This window comes from Rhinolophus hipposideros (assembly GCF_964194185.1).
Source record: "Rhinolophus hipposideros genome assembly, chromosome: 8".
NCBI lineage: Eukaryota > Metazoa > Chordata > Mammalia > Chiroptera > Rhinolophidae > Rhinolophus > Rhinolophus hipposideros.
The window spans coordinates 3,724,302-3,746,173 of NC_138054.1; the positions used below are offsets into that span (position 1 = coordinate 3,724,302).

The following is a 21,872-nucleotide window of genomic DNA, read 5'->3' on the forward strand; positions in this document are numbered from 1 at the left end:
GCTGCTAATTGTCTTAATAATTTATTAAACAATGTTCTGGTACTATCTCTGTAAATATTTTTGTATTAATAGGAAAAAAACCCTAAACCTGTGTTGATACATTGTAACCACCATGTGGTCAAATAGGGGAGTTGTTTTCCCTCCATTGGACTAGGTCATATTCCTGAGGATGGTTCTGGAGCTCCTATAAGTGTGACATCAGTCTTTCAAGGTAGCTTGTGTTCTTAATGTCACAAGATTGTCATAAAGGAGAAAGTTTATATTACATTTGCCAAGCCCATTTCTTTGAATAATTTAGCTCATTAACCAAAGGATAAATAAGGTCCCTGTTTATTTTTCAACATAAGACATATACGAGCATGTGACTGCTAAACATCTTTATAAGGCAAAGAAATACAGCTGAATGAAATGATGTTCAGAAATAAAAAATATACATGATATATGCAATCACCATATTATGAATCCATTTTTATTTATCATCTACACAGATACACCTCATCAAAAGGACTCACTGACATCTATCAGCTGAGACAACTACAAAATATGTATAAGTCAACATATGAACAATCAGGTATCAGATGTTTTCTGCTCTTTTGAATAAGTAGTAGTTGAGTGATAAGCCTTCATGGAAGGTGAAACTGCTCAGACAGACTACTTATGGAAAATACACCTGACTAAAATGGAGCTAGGAGAAATACAGAGGGTGTCCAAAAAAAAAAAAAGTGTACACATTTTAAGAAAGGCACAAACTATATTAAAATTGTAGTACTCAATATATACCAATAACAAGAGATGAATACAGGTCATCTGCATACATTTTTTGGCACCCTCGGTATATAAAACTTCTAGTATTAGAAACGGTAGACTCATGCTATGTAAGTAATCTTAATCTAGGAATTGAACATCTACCGTGTTTCCTCAAAAATAAGACCTACCCTGAAAATAAGCCCCAGTTAAGATCTCAGCCAGATGGACACATTTAGCACGTTATGACAGTGTTCCAGAAGAAGATGACATGACTGTATTTGAATAAATGTAGATTGTTGTACATGAAAAACTAAGACATCCCCTGAAAATAAGCCGTAATGTGTCTTTTGGAGCAAAAATTAATGTAAGACCCGGTCTTACTTTCGGGGAAACACGGTAGTAAGTCCAGCATCAAGTTTCCTTTAGGACAGAAAGCGATTTGCCTTTGGGAAGTATAATTTTCATCCCCAAAAGGCTTTTAGGGTAGCATCATGATGGATGAGAAAATGGACTTTGATTCTAACTTAAGAAAAATAAAAAGAAGTGATAATAAAATGAAAAAGAGCAAAAGCAAAGTGGGGAGCAGCGTGGCTAGGGAGATCTGAGACCCAGTGGTCTGTGACCCTATACCCATGATGGAATTGCCAGGGAGCAGAGAGCTGAACCGAGCCTACTGCCCACAGCCAGGACGTGCACTGCGTCTCCCTCTCATTACACTTTCACAGATGGGTTTTCCAGGTGAGCTTCCCCCAACTGACCTACAGCCCAAACTGAACAGGGACTGCTGCATACTGGCTCCCCTTGCCTAGCGGCCGCAGTGGGCTAGTGGGGCAGGAGGGACAAACAAGGAATGAAATATAGGCAAGACCCTCTTTTCCCTAATATCAAATCCGTATTTTGATTCTAAAACAAGAAAAATTTTGCTACATTAATTTCCGCAGAAATGGTGAAAATGTAAGTATTCATCTTTGAAAACACATTCACATCAAAGTATTTCACAACAATGGCAGCATGCCTATTTACATTTTTGAGAAAAGAAAGCAAAATAATATTAAGTCAGAGAAAAAGCAACTAAAAACAAACCTATGGTACTCAACAACCACGAGAATGACCCAATTTCAACATAGAAATCTTTTCTCTAAGTTAGTTCAGGTGACAATCCATTTCAGAGGTTTCTGTGCTACAATTTGAGTCATGAGCCCTTTCTCCCTGCTTTTGAAATAACAACAGATTCTGGGTAAGTGTGGTACCTTATAAATTACAAATGTGGGCATGCTTTTTCCTTAATAGTTTGTGAGGTTTATTTCTCTCCAGGCAGTGAGAAGTGCCACATCAGTGTTTAATTTCCTCCGTTTACTAAAGGAATAGCAAATGCCTAATGCACGTGAGCGAAGCTATATAATGTCCATTAAGAGGGTGCAAGAGAAATACAGGCTCTCAAATCCTAATGACTTGGAAAAATGACTTGGAAAAATCGATCACAATAGCCCCAGTCTAGCCAGCCTGAGCTTCTGGGGTCTGTGCCGGTTGACCCCTCTGCTGCGCAAAGCCCCCTTTCCCATCAGAGAGGCAATTTACCAAGTTAGGGCTCTTGTTGGAGCAGCCACACATGGCCATGGAGGGAGGTGACGGAATGAGCCAGAGACTGAAATTCACCCCTGTCACGTAACTCTAGACTGTAATTGATCAACTCTGCAATGCAAACCATCCTCAGCTCTCATTTAAAGGCACCCCGCTGGCAGGGGGATGCCTCCCCATCCAAATGTGGAAATTTAACTACAGATTCAAAGGAGATCCTGTTTCAAAGCAGAGTCTCCTTTCTAAACCTCTTTTGAAAAAAATCACACCCACTAACTGCAGGGTCATCAGCGGAATAATTTGGCAAAGAAATAATTCCTTTATTTGGCCTAGGCTGATCTTCCATGTATAATAGGGTCTAGGGCAAGCTTATCTGCCAAGGTGAGTCAGAAAGGGAACTGGACGCAAGCTGCACACCACGCAAAAGACCTCTGCTCCCTCTGCTAGAGAAGGCACAGCACAGGACAGAAAGTCTTCCGTGAGGGCTTTCAAATCAGACCCCTGTGTCTTATTTAGCATTTGAGCGAACGCCAGCTCTCTGTGGTCTGCGTATTAATGCATGCACTGGCTTGTATTTTTCCAGGCTCCATGAATCCCATCAGCTAAAGATAGCACAGTAATATAACACTTCAGTCACAGGACTTTTTTTTTTTTTAAGGAAACTAAATTAAACATTTTAAGCATAGTCACATAACAGGAACAAGAGAAACCAGCCTTGGATAAATGCATAGGCCAAAGGAAAAAAGAAAATGCATCATAATGTAAGAACAGAGGCTAGAAAGGAGTCCGTTTTATAGCTTGTATGACCACTAAATTGGCATGTGGCCTTAACTAAATTAAACATCTCTCCTGTCTCTACTTTCTCTTTACCTTACACATGAGAAGAAGGGCATTGCACAGGTAGGAGTTATTCATGGGCATGCTATAAGGATTCACTGGGAGGACATGAGAAATAATGGTGAAAAGCCAATCAGCGCAAGATAGAAGTGCCCTCACTAATACAGCCATGAATGGTGAGCGTGGTGTTGCATGTGTAATAGGAGTTAATGTGGCTTTGCATTTTCTCTTCATAAAGAAACCACTCTTTACAGGCCGTGTGCCTTTCGGTGCCATCTCAGGAGGGCTCATTTCCCTCTTAAATATCTGAATGAAATGGTACAGCAGCTCAGGAATAAGCAGAAGCTTCCAACTGGAAATGATTCTCATGTCCAAAAAGGGAGTAGAGGTGTTCCCCTCCTCACCTTTGATTTGGGAATGCGCTTTCTTCACAGCCCTGAGCTGCAAGAGACTCTGGTTAAGTAGTATCATGAGTCTTCAGAAACGTTCACGGTTACTTGAGTGCCATTTCCCAAGTCACGTCATTGCAAGCACAGCGCTGTCCTTTGGCAGGACGCACAAGACCCACTCCTCATGGAAAAGTGCAACAGGAAAGCTCTCAGGACTGCTAACATTATTCCAAAGGTTTCGACTTTAAAGACTAAGCATAAACATTAACCCCTCACACCACCTCTCAAAACCAACATATTTCACACATGAATGTTCAATCAGCAGAGAGCAGAGAGGGCATTGTGAAAATGCACGTTGTTCATTAGAAGGAGAATCTGCGACTTGGGAGAAACTGATGCACTTGGAGGAAAGCACAGCATAAATGGAAGATAGAAGGTCTGCTGCCTCTTGCCTCAGAATTCAAAGAAAGCTTATGTTCCAGAAAGTAAATTATTTCTCAATTGGATTCACCTGATTGGAGACCAAATCAAAATAATAAACTGTGAGAAACTAAGTGTTCAAGTGCACAGACTTAGAATTTTTTCTGGCGATACAATCACCCCTTTGAAAGGCATAGTTTAATAACTGGAAGCAGTTTTCTCCCTCCAAATGCATCATCCAGGTTTCAAAATAAATCTCCAGTATGACTGCACTAGTAAACTGAGAAATAGCAGAAAGAATGCACCCCTTACCCCAGTGACTAAAATCAAGAAATAAAAATAAAATAAAAAACCCCAAGATGGCAGGGTAACCTCTTGCCTAGTGTGCGCTACCATGGGGTGTGGGGAGGGGGCCCACGGGAGGGATTTTGCCTGTGCCCCCAGGACCAAAGCACTGGGAGTCTCCCCTGGGACTGGGTGCTCTGAGTTCAAGTGCGGTGGCCCCCACCTCCCCAAGGCCACCAGTCATCATAGGGGTCAAGACATCAGAACTGCTGATTTTTCCAAAAATCTTCACAGGCAGCAGCAACCCCAGCAGTTTTCCTGCAAAGCAAACAAAATATGACTCTTGTTAATTCAACAGGGCTTTTAAAATTGTAATTAGTTGGTTGTGCCCCTTAGGAAAACCACACACGATTTTTTATAATGTATGTGTGTATGTGAGAGAAAAAAAGAAACTCCTTGAAGGATTCCAAATGCTTCCCAGAGTGGGGTTGGGTTTTTTTTTTCTTTTCAGTTTATGCAAGATATTTTAGTACTATTTGCAATATCGAAGGACAAGGCCTCTTTGTTTCATCTGAAGCACAGCCAGCTCCCAAGGCTGCTGCCACCCATCCATTCTGTCAGCTTGATCTCAGCATCAAAGTGAGGCTGCGGGTCACGCGTGGAAATACTTGCATTTGCTTTAGAGCCACATCTGACCTGGGGCCCGCAGAGTCTGCGGCTCACATCATTCCTATGGATCTGAAGAGGTACGCTAAATTTATCTCACAGGCTGGCAAAAGATGCAACAGAAACACGAAACGAAATGTCACCGTTTTTAGAGTAATTTTTAGAGTGTTTCCTCAACACATCAAAAAACCTCTAACAAATTGCAGGAGATTTATACGCCACAATTTACATTGCGGATTATGCCTTATTCATAGGTCCTGGAAGCTGTAGTTTTTCCGCAGAAATAATCTTCAACCACCAGATTTCTAAAATCAATATTATCTCAAAGTTGGTTTTACTCATAATATATCTTGCCCAAAACCCCGTCTTATTCTGGCAGGAAATATTGTGAAGAATAATCTATTTTTTTAAGCATTCTTCTTAAATGAGGCTGCTCCCAGAGTTACTATCTTAAGCTTAAATTTTAATTTGAAAAAAAAGTAAGAAAGTAAACTAGGAAGTATCCACATTGTGTGGACGTGAAATAACTCTCCCCAGCCTGCAGTGGGAACAAGGCGAATTTCTGTGGCCAGATATGAAGCTGAGGGACCCAGGAAAGGAAGGCAGCCAGCCCAATAGACCATCAGGAGGCAGACCTGACTGAGTTCAGAGAGAGGTCTCATTAAGCTATTCCAACAAAGATGGTACCTAACCATGACAGCATATGACCAGCTCAAATACTTTTGTCTTTGTCCTCTGTACAACTATCACTGCTTGGGCTGTCACTGTCTTCCAGGGAGTTGGGTTCAAAGCACCAGCTTGATGTGGAAGAACTCTACCACCTCCCACCAGTCATTTCCTCCTCATTCTTCCCTGATAAGGTCTGGTTTACAATGCAACCTCCTGCCACCCAGTGAATTCATTCCCGCCAGGCCTCAAAAATGACTCCAGTGTTTATGGTGGGAAGGTGGTTTGTGCCAAACCCTCAGGGTTTGTGGTAACAGGACAAACAACTTGGGGAAGGAATGGGGGAGGGGACAGAAGGAACAACACAGGCCCACTGCCTGTAGACTCTGGAACTCAGCTCACAGCAAAGGCCAACGACCCCTCCTCAGTGACCACTCCGAACCAGGGCTGGGAGCATGGAGAGCCCTTTCTGCACACTTTGCTCTTCCCAAAACTTTAATGTCTGTGGTATTTTTGACAAACAGGAATGGTCCTTGTGTGTGGAAAGCACAAGCCTTCTTGCTGACTGGTCATATATTTCTCAATAAGTGATAGACTCATAAGCAACCCTTACACTAAAGGCCGAATGCTTTTCTAATGCTGATTTGTGACATTTATTATGATTTATAGATTTATTTTTACCTAATCTTATGCTACAAAAGATTCAAAGCAGCTTACAAGAACATACATAGTCAAAGAGACAAACAAAACCTTCGGACGAGAATAAATACAAATCAGAATAAAAGTTTAAGACCAGTGAGCAGCAAGAATCGTAAGTCCTATATTGATAGTTGTTAAAATTGAGCTCCAACAATGGCCATGCACTTACTGGTCAAGATTAGGGAGCTGACTTGCTGGAGGGTGAATGGCTCCCCAACAAGGACATAAACGTCGGCATTCCTAAAAGTATCTGTAATAATTGCATGTTTCTTAGGCTTCTCCTTTAAGGCATACATTGGGCTGGCTGATTGATATAATAAAAAATATTTATTTGCAAAACTATCTCTTAAGAATTTCAACAAAACTCTAAACAGGGTAGAGACTTTGTATGAAGTGATGAGTCCTTGGGGTCCAAGATGGGGCCAGGACCAGGAGGCAGCTCAGTAGACTTTGGATTCAGAGACACCTGAGAGAAGCACACTCTACCATCGACTAGTGTTCTTTAGTCTCTGAGTCTCGAGATTTGGTTTCTCTCTCTGTTAAAAAGGATATTACTTCCTCTGATCTAATACAATTTTTGCAAGGACTACCAGAGACAGCTTCTCCTATGTGCCAGGTCCTGGTCTAAGGGCTTTGCTTGGATTATCTCATTGGAGCCACTCAAAGGTTTAGGAAGTAAGACTATCCCCAACCCCCAAATCAGGAAACTGAGGTTTCTCTGCCAGAAAATGGCAGAGCCAGGTTACAAATGCAGCAGTCTGATTACAGGGCCCTCTCCCTTAGCCAAAACACTGCCTTGCCTCCCACATAGTCCGTGCAATAAACATTCGATTTCTTTCTTGCTCCTCTCTCTGAAGGCTTTACAAACACCTCTTCAGGGAAAGACCCAAGACCAACCTTTCAATGGGCGCCTTCCGTACACTATTTGGTCACAGGGTTCTGTGCTTCAGAGCAGCATTTCTTCTTCTTCTAGGAAAACCAGAAGACATTTTCAGAAGGATTAGAACTTCTTTCATCAGTTCCTGACTTATGAAAACACTTGAGAAAGTAACTTACTACTGAGTAGAAAATGCTCTTCAGGAGTTCTCGAAGCCTAATTGCTGACAATCCTCTGACGGATATCCTGACCTGCATCCCCAGCTAGCTAGGGAGACCACTTCATGGATGGTGTAGGTGTCTGACCACTGCACTGTACACCTGACGCTGAAGCTGAATAATATTTTATGTCAACTATAATTTAATATATGTATAAATATATATATATATAGTCATGGGATATGAAGTTCAGTATAGGGAATAGAGTCAATGGAATTGTAATAGATAGATAAGATACACACAATGCCAGAGGGGCAGTAGATTGGGGGAGGGGAGCTATCACTTTGTGAGGAGTGAAATGTCTAACTATTGCATCGTTTTGTACACCTGAAACTAATTTTTAAAAAAAAAGTCCAGCGAAACACACCCCTACCCTCCTCTAGAACACCTGTCATCACTACCCTTCCCCTCAGATTCAGAGATGAAGAGCTTAGCACATAATGACACTTAATTTTTACACATATGTTTTGTCAAAACATAATTCCTGCAACATAATTCACATAGACAAAGCACAAGAATCAAGACTGAAACTGGGGCTGCAGTGACTACAAATATGAGTCAGATACAGAAAAGGCTTCTTCCAAAAGTTTTCAAACCTAGTCGAAAAGAGTTAGATAAGTGCCACCAGAGAGGTTCAAGGAAACAGAGAAAACACCTCCAGTTTGGGCACTGAGTAGAGTCATCTTAAAGGAGGTGGCATTTAAAATAGGCCTTGACCGTCACTATGATTTGGGGTGATACAGAAGGAGCAGCTGAGACAAGAGTGGAAAACAAGGTCAGGGTGCATGGGAGCAGGCGTGGACTGCTGGGTGTGTTTGGTGTGGACAACGGGGAACACTTGGAGATTGTCTGATTGGAGGAATATGATCAGAATTGTAGTTTTAAGCATCATGATTTGGTGAATTAGAGAAGAGAGTCAATGGAGGCTGAATACCAGCTCATAGGTTACGTTATTAGTTCAGTAAATTGAAAGAAAGGCATGAGCGAAGGGAGTAGCTCTGGGAATGAGAGGGAAAGGTAGAAGGCTTATTAGCTCTGGGAGAAAAGAAACCACGTCATATTTGCTCAGTGTCACTTCCTTCAGCCCCAAAGCATTTATTAACTCTGCGGTAGGTGCTTGCCAAGTTCTAAAAGATTTGTAGTTTGGGAATGCTTTGTTCCACCCCAGCTGAGAGCTGTGTCTGACGGAGGGTGGTTGGGGTCATAAGAAAAGCTGAGAACCACAGCTGTCATCTTGAGCTTAATACAGAAGGCAGAGACCTTCAGGACCTTAATTTTAAGAAAAAAAAAATTCTTCTCAAATTCAGTGACTGAGTAGAGGCATGCTCAGTGGTTAAGAAGCAGTAAGTCCTTTTAAGCATGGAACAATTAAAAGAAATAAATAAAAATTTATAAATGACTTTTAAAAATAGAATTAAGATTTGAGTAGTAAGTAGTTTTGGATAAGAATTAAATTTTCAACATAAAGTTAAATTCTCATTTTATAGAACATATTAGAACCAAGATTTTTCCAAAAATGAATCTTCTGGGAAAATTTAGCCTCAGTATTTCATTGAAAAATGAAATATATTAAACTCAAGTATTGGCTTTCAAAACACCGAAACTCCACGGTCCATGAATCGTTCTGGAAACATCATCAGGTCCCCTTCACCCAGCAGCCCATTATAGAGCAGGACAGCAGAGGGGTGAAGCTCTGCCCAGATTCCAGGGCCTGCCTGCCTGTTTTGGGATGCTGGCTCCGTCACTTGCTCCTCATGGGATCCTATACACGTACTGAACCCTTGTCCTCAGTGTCCTCATCTACAGAATTAGGATACTAACAGTTCCTGTTGCAGAGGATTGATATGAGGATTAAATGAGTTAATATTTTGTATAACAGTTAGAATAGTGCCTGGAACAGTGCCATAAAATTATAACTTTCATGATAACTGACTAGATTTATACAATGGAATTTTTAAAAAAATCCTCACCATTCTTGAAATATTTATTCACCTTAGGTACCAGCAGCTGTATAGAGTAACAAAAAGGTGATTCTTGTTGTTTCTGTTTTACGGTTTTTAAAATATTTTTAAACACTTTCTAAACTGTATAATGTCATTAATTATCTGCTGTGGTTTCCATATTGTACTACCATGTCAAAGTGTATTTAGACACCAATAAGCTTGGATAAAAATACATTGGTGGAAAATTGACCCAAAATAGGTTGGTAACCCTAATAAGCAGTTTATGTAGTCTGGGTAAGGTACCAACTAGGTAATAATTCTATTTTTACTTGACATCAGTACCAATTATCAAGGAAAGGTATATTCAGACACAAATAAAACTTAGTACTGATGCTGAATTTAGAAGCAAAGTTAATTTCAATAAAAACTGAATGTGGAAAAAATGAGTACCTGGAAGCACAGTCATTCCAAGGTTTGCTGGTCAGTGAAAAGCTGCACTCCAAAATCCTGAGGAACGGGTGGATGAGGAGCAGAGATGGAGGGAATGAAAGTATATCAAATGCAAACTATGCCAGGGCTTGACGGAGGCCATCTTAACTGATACCGTGTCGGATCTATCCTCAAGGAGGCCTGGAGGCCTGGAGGCCTAGATTGCTTACTGCTTCTATATGTATCTTGCCCAGTTGAACATTCTGAATGTTAGTTACTTAAAAGTTACTTAAATGTTACTTTAAAAGTTGTATCAATGTTACACATCTGCTTTTGTGTCCTTTGTATAATCCACTTTGATTTGGATGGAGATAGTCTAGAGAAGGCTATTGTGGAATTCAGGTGAGGGGTGTCCAGGGCCAAGATAACCATGGGGATGGAGAAAGTGGACATATTCCAGAAGTAATTAGGGAAAATAATGTACATAACTTAGAGATAAATTAAACGTGAGATGGGGAATTGAGGGAGAAAGAGGAAACAAATAAATGTCCTGGGATCTGGTGCAGGCCATTGAGTGGGGGTCATTCTGGGAGGATGGTTGAGGATGAGGTGAGGTGGGGGAACATGAGTTTGGTTTAGGACTGAGAAAATCCAACTGGAAATGTCCAGTGGATATAGGTACCTGAAGCTTAGGAAAGAATCTGTGCTGAAGGGACATATGGCGGTGTCAGAATATAAATGGTAATTAAGGCAATGAGAGTGGTTAGGGAATTTATTCTAATAAGTTATTGTGGTGTGTGGGCTTAGTTATTCTCAACAAACACTTCAGTCATCTCCATTTAGTCTCTGGTACGAGGATCCTTCACAAAGACTTAGATTAACATCTGGACCAAGCTAAGTATTATAGTTTTTGGTACCCAGAGCAGACTAAATCAGGTAAGCATAGAAGTTAGAATTCTGAGTTCTATTTTAAGGAGGCATGCATACATTAGCATATATTCTTCTGAACTTGTTTATATATCTAGGCTATATGTGTGTTTAAGAATGTGTGCATAATACAGTTTATAATGGTTACAATGATTTAATAATAAGTATAATAACAAGTAACAATTATTTTAAAAAACACAAACTGCTCAATAAAAGCATTTTAAGCAATTTAACACTAGCACAAGATTTGAAGGCTGTGAGAAAAGGAATTAGAAAGAAACTCTGGCATCTTAGAGTACATAACTTAGAGATAAATTAAATCAGACGGCCTCTGGCATCTGATCATCAAAAGACAGGCTAACTACAAAAGAAGAAGAGAGACAAAGAGCCTCGGTCACCTGTGCTTTGAGTCTGGAGTGGAGCTTGTGATCTGACAACCAAGGGTGCTTGAGGGCTTCACTTGCACTTATTCTCCAACTAAAGGAAATTCAGAAGGTTATTAGTGGGAATGTACCAAATGAGTCCTGCTTATGCCATTCAACCTCAGCTCTGACCACTGCCTTTGGAAGACGAGGTGCCAAATGTCAAATTCACAGTCAATTCTGCCTTCTCTGGAATTGTTACCAGTGTTGTGTGGGTTACCATTTAATCCAACCAGGGTAACAACATGGGTTGTTAGACAAAGCAAGGCAAAAAAATTGAAAATCTTTGTTAATGACTGAACATCTACTTTCAAATATAAGTAACCGTTCTTGATGTAATGTCTAAGCTTTATAAATTGAACTTCTGTCAGTCAAAGAATAAATGTATGTTTATTATTATAAGAACAGAATGCTATAACGATTCTTGATGATTGCAAAAGCAATTTATGTATTAAAACTGTTGAATAATGTGTATTTACTAACTTTTGAGTTAAGAAGCTTTGAACAGTTACCATATTTTGCCTTGTATAATGAGCACCCATGTTTTTGGTCCAAACTTTCAGGGGAAACAAATCTTTTGTTTTAATTTTTTAATTCAAATTTTCATTTGTTTACATTTAGGTACTTGCTTTTTATTATAAGGAATTTTAGCACTTATTTTTTAGCATATTATGGTATAAGGAATTTTATGTACTGGTAACAAATTTACCATATTTACGCATCACAGAAGGCCAAGAACTCTTTGTTGTTGCAAGTTCATCGTTAAGTTCAACAAAACCAATGATCGTATTCCAGGGTATTATATTGCATACGGATGTCGTTATTGATTTCTAGAGTTACACTTTTAACTTATAAACATAAATAAAAGAATTAAAAACATTTATATAGATACAGAATTAGTACTACCCATGTATAATGCGCATCCTTATTTTTCTCTCACAAATTTGGGCCAAATAGTGCGCATTATACATGGCAAATCCAGTAAATAGAGAAATAGGTGGAAAATGAATGTAAGTTGAGAGAGAGAGTATTTTATGCTCTATGATAGTGGGATTTGGCACTGGCCTTAGTTTCATCGAGTATTGACTTGAATACCTAGCCAGTTGTCATTCTGCCCAAATGTGTATTTGTTGCTCCTTAGGTATTAATGAAAGCCTCAGACTGAGGGAGCAGGCAGGACGTGGGGGCTGGAGCCCAACAGGCCTGGCTCTGCATCTGCCCTGAGGAGCTGTGTGACTGCTTCATTGCTCTCAGCTGCAATGTCCTCATGTATAAAATAATGGTGATAATATCCATATGCCACAGGATGTCCAGATGATTAAATCAGAGAACACATAAAAGTGTTCGAATAACATTATTTTGTTCAATGTCATTTCCTTATAATGATGAGAAGAAAAATTGTATCCAGCTGGGGCCACTGTCCTTGTGGAATGTGCACTCTCTTCCCATGTCTACATGAGTTCTTTGAGGACTCCGGTTTCCTCCCACATCCCAGAGATGTGCACATGAGGTGAAATGGCATGTCCACACTGTCCCCAACTGAGTGAATGTGGGTGTGTGTGAGTGGCCCTGTGATGGAAGGCTCCTGTCCAGGGTGGGGCCTGCCTGCACCCTGAGCTGCCGGATGGGTTCAGGCCAACCAGGGTCCTGCACTGGAATAAGTGGGATGGAAAAAAATGATCTTACTTGTTTTTAGTAATTTTTCTTACTCTATGTATAGCTCACCTTTATTTTTGGTGTTTTGGATCATTATGTATAAGTTTGGTGATGTTTTTGTGACCAGAAATATGTCATAGGAACATAACTCTTGTTTACATCAATTAGCCTGTGGTTAAGTTTGGTTTCGTTATATATCATTTTGCTTAAAGTCAGTTTCTAAGAACCTATCCATGTTAAGTGAGGACTTACTGTATCTGTAAAATAGTTTCTCAGTAAATGTGTATTTATCATCCACCAAAGATTTGATAGAGTTAACATTTTCCATCTGTTCTCTGCCTGGCATTAAGTATTGTATAAATAATAATAACAGTAACATCAGCTGTTGTGCTTTTCCATTAAAGATAAAACCAAAGTCTGTTCATGGCCCCTCCTCTCAGACTGAGACCTCCAGCCTGGCTAAGTCTTCCTTCCCACTTTAGGACTCAGTTCTGGCCCTTTTCAATATACTCTGTCTTTGCATGAACCACATTGTATTATAGCTTTTTAAAAACACCTATCTTTTCTATTAGATCATGAGTTACCTAAAGGCAAGGACTGGGCTTTCTACAACTGTTCTCAATGCCCAAGACGTATTTCCTGGCAGGTGGTAGATAATTAATTAATTGCTTGAGGAAAAGAGCCTCCTGTGTGTCAGGCACTGAGCCACACCCATTACCCATGTTGTTTCTTTATCACCCTCCTCCATGGCACCCTCCTATGTATTGGTTCGTGGTCATGTTTATTAATAACTCAAAAGCCATAAAGATGATGAAATAATAAAGCAAATATTGTTGTCCCTGAGAATCTTAAATACTATCTACTGTAATATATCTTAGACATAAAACCATCTAAAACTGTGTGTGACAGGTTAAGGGCAGTGTCCATCCCCTGTCCATAATTCTAAAATGCAAGCCCGTATATGTCAACATCACTCTTTAACCACCGAATTTTGAATGATTGTGGTCTTAGCATGACAGAAAACAGAAGGCCATGTAATGCATAACGAACAGTTAAGTGATGGCTTTAGGGGAAGGTCAGCTTGTGTTTGATTATAAGTCCTCCCACTTACTAGCTGTATGACCTTGGGCAAACTACTTAGAGACAGTCTCATCCATAAAATAGTAATGATAATTTCCAGCTCATGGAGTTGGGTGAGGGTTGAAAAGATAATGTCCATAAAGCACTTGGAACAGTCTGGCCCATTGTAGGTTCTCAAATGAAATGATAGTTAAGTCTACAGCTACACAGAGCTATATATGTGCTTTGTAGATGTGAAAGGCATCATGGAAATAACTTATCCCAAACCCTTCATTTAGAGGGTGAGTCCACTGACGCCCAGCATGAGCCCCTAATTGCTAGAGCTTTATTGCAAAACGCAGAAGGAGGGGAGTTTCTGCAGCCCCATTCAGGCTCATGACCAGAGCAGTCAAAGATATCCGTAAATTGGGTCAAGAGCGTCAAACTCATCCTATTTACAACCTTGCACAGGCATCAGAGATTTCACTAAGGGACTTCAGTAGTGATCTGATAAGAATTCTAATGATCCTGGAAGTGGGCGGTCCCACTCTTATCCTTACTGCTTCCAGAGCCCAGAATGAACTTGGGTTACCTCTTCTCCTTAATCAGAAGCTTGGAGATGAACTCCTTGGCCTCCTCTGAGACGTTCTGAAATTCCTCCTCCTCTAAGTCCCACCTGCAGGCCAGGATGTTGTTCAGGGTCTCAGCATCGTTATCGCCCAGGAAGGGGGACAAACCACTAAGTCTGTAAGACACAGTGTCCAGAGTGATTATTTTTTAAACAGCTTCAAACCCTTTATTGATAGGTTGCTTTTTGGGATCTGTCATTTAAAACTGAAAGAAAGCAAACAACCTAATAATTAAACATAATTTTATAATAGATTTTTACAATGAACAAGATGCTTACCTCCCCCACCCCAACTCCTAAATAACTACAGCAATGAAGGCAGCACCTGTTCTTGAATATGAATCTCAAAGACCAATACAACTTCTTTTTAAAGCACTTACAGCTGGTAAAAATCTGCCATATGCTCAGAGGGCCAACACCAGGACTGTCGCCTCTAAGGAGTGAGGCTAACATTAGTCATTTAGGAGATCAGGACACAAAGGTTTGGTTTTTCTTTTTTTTTCTTTTTTTTTCTTTTTTTTTAGTTACTTTTAAGGCATTGGATGATATCATAGGTATTAAAATGATTAGTGAAAAAGACATACATTTACTTTTTCAGATGATGTGCAGGGAAAGAATTTACTCCTTTCACCCACAGGATTCAATAGAACCTAGAAAGTAACTGAATATGGTACAGTGTTATTTATTTATTTTTAAAAGACCTAAGTTGGGGCTTTTATGCAAAACAGCAAAACCTTTTAGAATATGCATAATGATTGAGACTGTCAGAAAGATCTGCTTACAGCATATAGGCAATTACCCCCACACTCCACATGTCCGTGGGAAAGGAAACAAAATCATAGTTCACAACTTCAGGGGCAAGAAATTCTGGGGTTCCAAAGTTCACCTTCAGCTTCTCTCTGGGCTTGTATCTGAAATTTAGGAGACAAGTGAAGGGATGGAGAGTGTCAATCAAAAATCCTGGAAATTGAAATGATGCAGTATCTAAGACAAAAAAGCTTCAGCCATACAGCAAATTTAAAATAGATAGACTTTAAAAGAAATTACATATTTAAAACTTAGTGTCAAAATTTATGAAGAAGCCCTAGGAGTTTTAAGTCATCATTCATACAGTAAAACCTCAACAACCTGAAACGGTTGTAACAAAAGCCGCTCAGAATAATTAAAAACATGAATTATAGAATATGAAAAAAGAAAAAAGAGAAAGAAAAAGTAAAAACTGATATGATCCTTGACATGTCAATGTATTGAATGAGCCCATACTAATGAAGAAATAAAATGCAATAGTGTACATCTATTTTATATTCATCGTTAATGTGCTCTTCGTCCCCTTAAAAACCTTACATGAGCGAGGACCCTTTGCGATCTTGTTTACGCGATTAACTTCTTTATAAGTAAATCTTCTCTTTACAGATGGAACAAATATAAAAGACTAAGACAAACTCTTACAAATTCTAAATTAATGTTTTCAAATTTAATAACTTCATTGTATTAAGTTTTAATTTTTTCTTGCATGCACTATAGAAACTTCTAAACATTCAAATCCCACAGTCAGCAATGGAAAGCTGAAACATTTGTTAAGTTAAATCTAAATGAGGGTATGAAACCAAGGGATATCAGATTTATCTTTGCAAAGAAAGAGCACCCATTATGCTCCCTTACTCCATTCATACACCTATTAATATGTTCAAATAGCCATACCTTCTGGCGAATCCAAAATCAATAATTTTTATTTGTTTGGCATCCCGATTCACACACAGGATATTCTCAGGCTGCCAGTAGAAAGAGACATATTAGCAATGAAAACAACCATCATTCACTCAAATTGTCCTCGAACCACAACTAAAAATACAAGGATGCTCAGGAAAAACATATCAGGCCTTTCACTGTGGGTCTGGCTTGTCTGTGTGGGTATTTTCTCCTTTAATTATGTGGTAGATGAGGTTGTGGGTACCATGCCAACCCTGCGTTACCCTGCCTGTTCCTCTCTCGGGTTCTGCAGTTTACCATGATGTGAGTTCAGGCAGAGGCCTCCTTGAGGGAAGAAAGAGAAGGGTTGCTTCAGTGCTTTCTAAATGCACTGGTGAAGGCCGTCTCAGACTTGACGTCTGCCCCCCTAAAATTATGAAGTATGAATTTCCCCTTCTTGGGGGAATATTTTTCCCAAGGATTTATGAGTTCCAAGAGAAATGGCCTGATTCATGTAAACGGCCACACTGAATATGCAGTGTAATGTGAACACTACTGACCTCCAGATTTTCCTTTGTGATTAGTCTAGGGAAAGTCATACGTCAAAGGGAAGGCTTTCCCTCGTTCATTCTTCATTCTCTGCAGTTCCAAAGTTTTACTCAGTTTGGTCTCAATGCCTAAAACACTTTTCTGCATGTTCCCTTGGAGTTTGACTCTGGGAAGACTTTGCCCTGCGAATCTGACAGTCTTGGGGTGAAGAGGGGAAAATGTAGATAGTAGCATTGCAACTCAGGGTTTATACAATGTCGGACTAGTGTACCTACATTTGTTGGGACAGAAAAACTGAGGTCAGAGAAATATAAGAGATTTGATTTAAAGTTAAGGTCATCCATAAAAGAGAAAATTTTCAACCAATTGCCGCAAGCTCTAATCTTGACTCTTCTCTGAGAGTTGAGGGGCATTAGCTGAGTCATTGAGGCCCCAGGATCCCATGTCCAATCCTTTAGGTGCTATCCTGGCTGCCCCTCACCCACACACATCTGTCTGGATGGAGAGGAGGCTCACAGGAGATCAGAAACTCAGGAACACTTTATGAAATGACATAGTGTCTCCTTATCAATATTCAATAGGCTGTTTGGTTGGACATAATGTCTTTGGAAGCTCTTTTCTAAAATATCTCTAAAACAAATGTCTATAAGTAAAAGCTATTTATAGAGAAGTGGGTGCTATATAAGAACATTTGGTTTTATGCTTAAAAACTGATCAATCATGTATAAAGCTGTCCAGTTGTCAAAGAATACTATGTCATAAAAAAAATTTGTTTGCAGAATATAAAGAAACAGCTTTGAGGTCACTTCAAAAGGTAAATTTTTTTTTCTAATTATGAAATTAAAGCATAATCATTAAATGAGACTTGTAAAACACAGAAAAATATAAAGTGGACCACTTTTAAGTCACCTCTAATTTCCTCTATATAGTGACAAGCACTAAATATTTTTGGCCCTTTTCCTCCCAAGGAGCTTTCTAAATGGGATGACTGGTCCTTAATGACCCATCCAGCTGTCACCTTTATTATTATCTTTACATACAAGCCATAACTAAAATTACCCATTACAAGTCCTCAATCAACATTATGAAGCCACATATGGAGTTGTTTGACTTACGATAGGCCAGGTCCTAGTTCCAGTTGCCAATCAAATCCCTTTAGGGATATCTGTAGAATATCTACACTCAATGAAATGCTCCATGAAAATACGCATTATCAAACTCAGCTCAGAGCCATGGGCTGTGGTAATGATTTTTAACCTCTCACTTTGCCATTTTATACACCACTTCCTCCTGCCCTGTGAATGCGAGAGGCAATGTACATAAATCAAGACAGCGAGGAAAGCCAAGTTATAGGAAGAGAGGCCCATGGAAAACTATTTGAGGAAGTTAAATTCATTCAGCTCTATAATCCCTGATGACTCGCAATAGGTGGTACGTTATATAGAATTTTATCTCACTGCCATGCTGTGCAAACAGGGAAATAAGAAAAGGATTGAACCACACAAGAGGATGAACTTTATGATTCTTAACCCTAATAGTAGAGCTAGTCAGACTTACAGGGCCCGGGCCTTTCATTGGTTGTTATTTGGTATAGTCCAATTCTAGAGACTTCGTAATGGGAGAGAGATCAAAAGGGAAAAGTCATTAAATAAGAGAAGAAAGGAAGGCATCTCAACTCCTGGCTGCTTACAAAAGCTTTCCACCATTTCCAGCGTGGTGTCCAGTCCCACTCCCACTATCCTTTCCTGTTCCTTAGTATTTTAGCACTCTCTGGCTGCTCCATATCCCATTCTGCCATAGGCTTCTCCTCAGTGCTCTAGCATGCCAATAGAAAAACAAATCCCTAAAGTCCAGAGCCTCCTGAAAGAATTTTAGAAGAATGTTGGGGACTCTTGGAGAGCTAGAAAGTTTGGCTACTACCAGGGTATTTTCAGTTAGTTAAAATTCTCCCACCTACTTTCCCTAATAATGACAGGGACACAAGGATACCATGGTGGTGGTGGTGGTGGTGGTGGTGGTGGTGGTGGTGGTGGTGGTGGTGGTTTTAATTCTAAACTTTGAAGGAAACCATCTCCCACATGGATTCCTTTCACACAGGCATGTTACAAGAATCTGAATAGTAGTCCGTAAAGAAGGAGACGTGAACATATTAGGGCATGACAGAAGTTGGGAGTGGGCGGATGAGGTTAAGAATCTAGATTTTTATTAACTCCTGAATATGTACCTAGTGACACTATCAATTTCCCAAGCTGGTGTATAGTATCTGACAGGGTCCTCTGATCCACACAAGGGCGGAGGTTGGGATACAAACCATGCTCTACCTTCAGGTCCAAATGGAGAATATACATCTGATGCATGTATCGTATCCCCTCACATATCTGCTTGATGAACAGGATGGTATCAAACTCAGTCAGATTATAGTTGTCATCAATGATCCGGTCAAACAGCTCACCGCCATCCACACTGCAGAGAGAAGAGGAGTGAAGTCCTGAGTCGTTCCTTAATGAACACATTTTTCTTGTGGCAGTTTGGTGTTTAGGCTCCTCTAAGTCTTCCAACAGAGGTGTATGCATAGTTATTTCTCTGCCTTCTTTGCTATCTCAGTTAGATGACTCTTAGGTTGAAGGACCTTGTCTCAGCTACCATCAATTTCACAAATGGAAAGTCTCAAAACACCGTTTATCCAGTGGCTACAGCTCTGGAGTGAGTCCACATCTGCCATTTTCTATCATATATGGAAGATAAAAAGAATTTTAAGAAGATAGGGAGGGGAATTCCAAACACTAAGTGAGGGTTAGACAGGGTCTCCTCAGACTCATTTCAGTGATAAAGTGCTTCAATGTGGCTGATGCTAGATATTTAGTATTCAAAATTCCTTATTGAACAATGCTAAACAAAACCCAAAATGAGGGAAAAAGGAACTGAATCACAATACTGATTCTGCGTTAGTTAGAAATACTCACTTTCTAACTAAACGTTTTTATAAAGGTGATTTTAAATGCAAGTTCCTTAGCCGTAACTAGTAAGAGTTTGACATGAACTCTGTATTAGTGATTAGGGTGAAAGTGAAATGTAGTTCGAAAAACACTTTCCTGCAGGTTAACCAGAATAATATTTAAGCTGGATTTTTGACAGTATAACTTACATATAAAGTTAGATCTATGTTGTCATTCTCCATATTAATAAAATCATATATGGAGATGTCTATTTCTAAGTAATTTCCTCCCTGAAACTGATTGTCTCATACACACAAGTCAGAATCAATGGTGCACCAAGAGTGTGTCTAGCTACTGCTGAGGCACGACAGAGCTGCACCCCATGGTCATGGGTGCTGCGGGACTCTCTGGATGTGTGTGCAAGCTTTGCAGGGAAGCGGAAGAGAGAGCAGGAGGGCACACATACTACTCCATGACCAGGACAATGTCGTTCTTAGACTCGAAAGCATCGTAGAGCTGAATGAGGTTCACATGATCCAGCTGGTTCATGACCGTGATTTCATTCTTTACTTCATCCTGAGAAGAAGGAAAGAGGCTTAGTGAGGTGAAGACAACAGCAAGGAGAGATCCACACTCACCGCCATTACCTTATCCCTCTTGCCTCTGGTCTTGATGATCTTAGCCGCCAACTTCAGACCTGTTGCTTTTTCTTCACACTTGTGCACCTGGCCGAAGCGCCCTCTGACAAAGAAGAGGATGATGTGCAGTGTGAGATTCTGTCCCCGACCAGGACCCAGCTTCAGCTACTGCCAAGTGGACAAGGAAGTTTCCCGGGGCATTTCTTTTTTGAGTTTGAATAAGCAAAGCTATTGGTGCATCTACCAATAAACTTCTATGACAGTGTCAAGGTTTGGTCTGTGCGTCACTGGCATCGGAATCACCTGGAGGCGGGTGGGTTATAAGGAACACATGTTTCCTGGCCACACTCCAACTCTACTGAGACAGGAATCTGGGATGAGGCCCCAGAATCTGCATTTCACAATGAGCCTTGGGTAATTTATATGCACCCTAAAATTTGAGAAGTTCTGTTAAAGAAAAAATAGAATTGTTCTGAATATATACTCGTATAAATGTAATAAGTGAGGCTTTGTAAGCATGTGAAAAATACAGGTTGTGAGCCAAGCACATCAGATTATTTTTGGAAACTGCATATAAATAAATAAGAAGTAATGACAATATTGCATATAGACACATATAATCAAAAACACGTATCACATAATCATCTATGAGTTTTTTAACATTTTAGCTTGGACGTAAACTTATATATACTTTGTCAGACAGCTTCTGACAAATGCAATCACACACAAAAATGCACACCCTTGTGAACAATTTTTAAATCTGACTTGCTTACTTTGATTCCTGATCGAGTAAAATAGAACACAGGCAGCAGCCTGTGCAATGGCAGCTATCACGGCAGGAGTGACAGGAACGCTTCCCTAACCACATCATGCACCTAAGGCCACCACATTCCTAAGGGACTGCAGAGGTGAGGATCCTGGCACCAAATGGAGGAAGGGTGGTGACTGCCACCCCATCCCATTCAACTCAACTACACACCCCAGGGCAGAAGCAGATGGGTTCATAAACAACCAAGTGATGACTTCAATTGCAAACACCCTTCCAGATTAACCTCTTTACTGGAGCACATGAACACAGCTCCCAGCACCTTGTGTGTGGCTGCTGATTAAGAAAATCCTTTTTCCTCTTAATTATCAAAGGCCCCCAGAACTGCCGGGCCCAGCAGAGGTGTCACATCACTGCTTAACTTTAGGACTATCTCAATTGTCTCTCCCAAATGAGTTGTTCTGCAAGTGCCTTGAATGATTAGGCCACCTCCCAGTATTCCTGCTTGTCCACCGTACTGACAGCCTCATGCTAGTTGAGTATATTGAGTAGGGATTATAAATACACTAGAAACCACAGGTTGGGAGATGAACCCCAGAAAAATTCAGGAGCCTGCCTCAGCGGGCAGGTCTTTTGGGACCCAGTGATCCTTGGCAAGTTGCGTTATCTCCCCCAAAAGTGAACAATAATTTGCTACATCCAGAATCTCTTATTACTAGAAAGGAAGTACTCCAGCTGATGATCACTCTGCATTTTAAGGCAATAATACACATTTGATTGTGCTCCTCTAACTCATTTACTGAGTGAGTTATAGCTGCCAGTTTTGAGTGGAGACCAGACAGGAGATG

The 21,872-nt window shown here is 40.2% G+C and overlaps 1 protein-coding gene across 1 annotated transcript in view; it reads right to left on the bottom strand.

The window, feature by feature from the left end:
• Window positions 1-315: 315 nt before the first annotated feature.
• The window catches only part of MYLK4 (myosin light chain kinase family member 4), a 95,305-nt gene continuing 73,748 nt past the window's right edge, over window positions 316-21,872 (bottom strand). The window contains exons 6-14 of the mRNA XM_081057466.1: window positions 20,268-20,361; window positions 20,087-20,196; window positions 19,006-19,147; window positions 16,148-16,218; window positions 15,229-15,357; window positions 14,411-14,563; window positions 11,080-11,158; window positions 7,185-7,256; window positions 316-4,574 (exon numbers count right to left, since the gene is read on the bottom strand). Of these exons, the coding sequence (XP_080913592.1) occupies window positions 7,209-7,256; window positions 11,080-11,158; window positions 14,411-14,563; window positions 15,229-15,357; window positions 16,148-16,218; window positions 19,006-19,147; window positions 20,087-20,196; window positions 20,268-20,361 (826 nt within the window). The 3' untranslated portion in view covers window positions 316-4,574; window positions 7,185-7,208. The remainder of the gene's footprint in view (window positions 4,575-7,184; window positions 7,257-11,079; window positions 11,159-14,410; window positions 14,564-15,228; window positions 15,358-16,147; window positions 16,219-19,005; window positions 19,148-20,086; window positions 20,197-20,267; window positions 20,362-21,872) is intronic.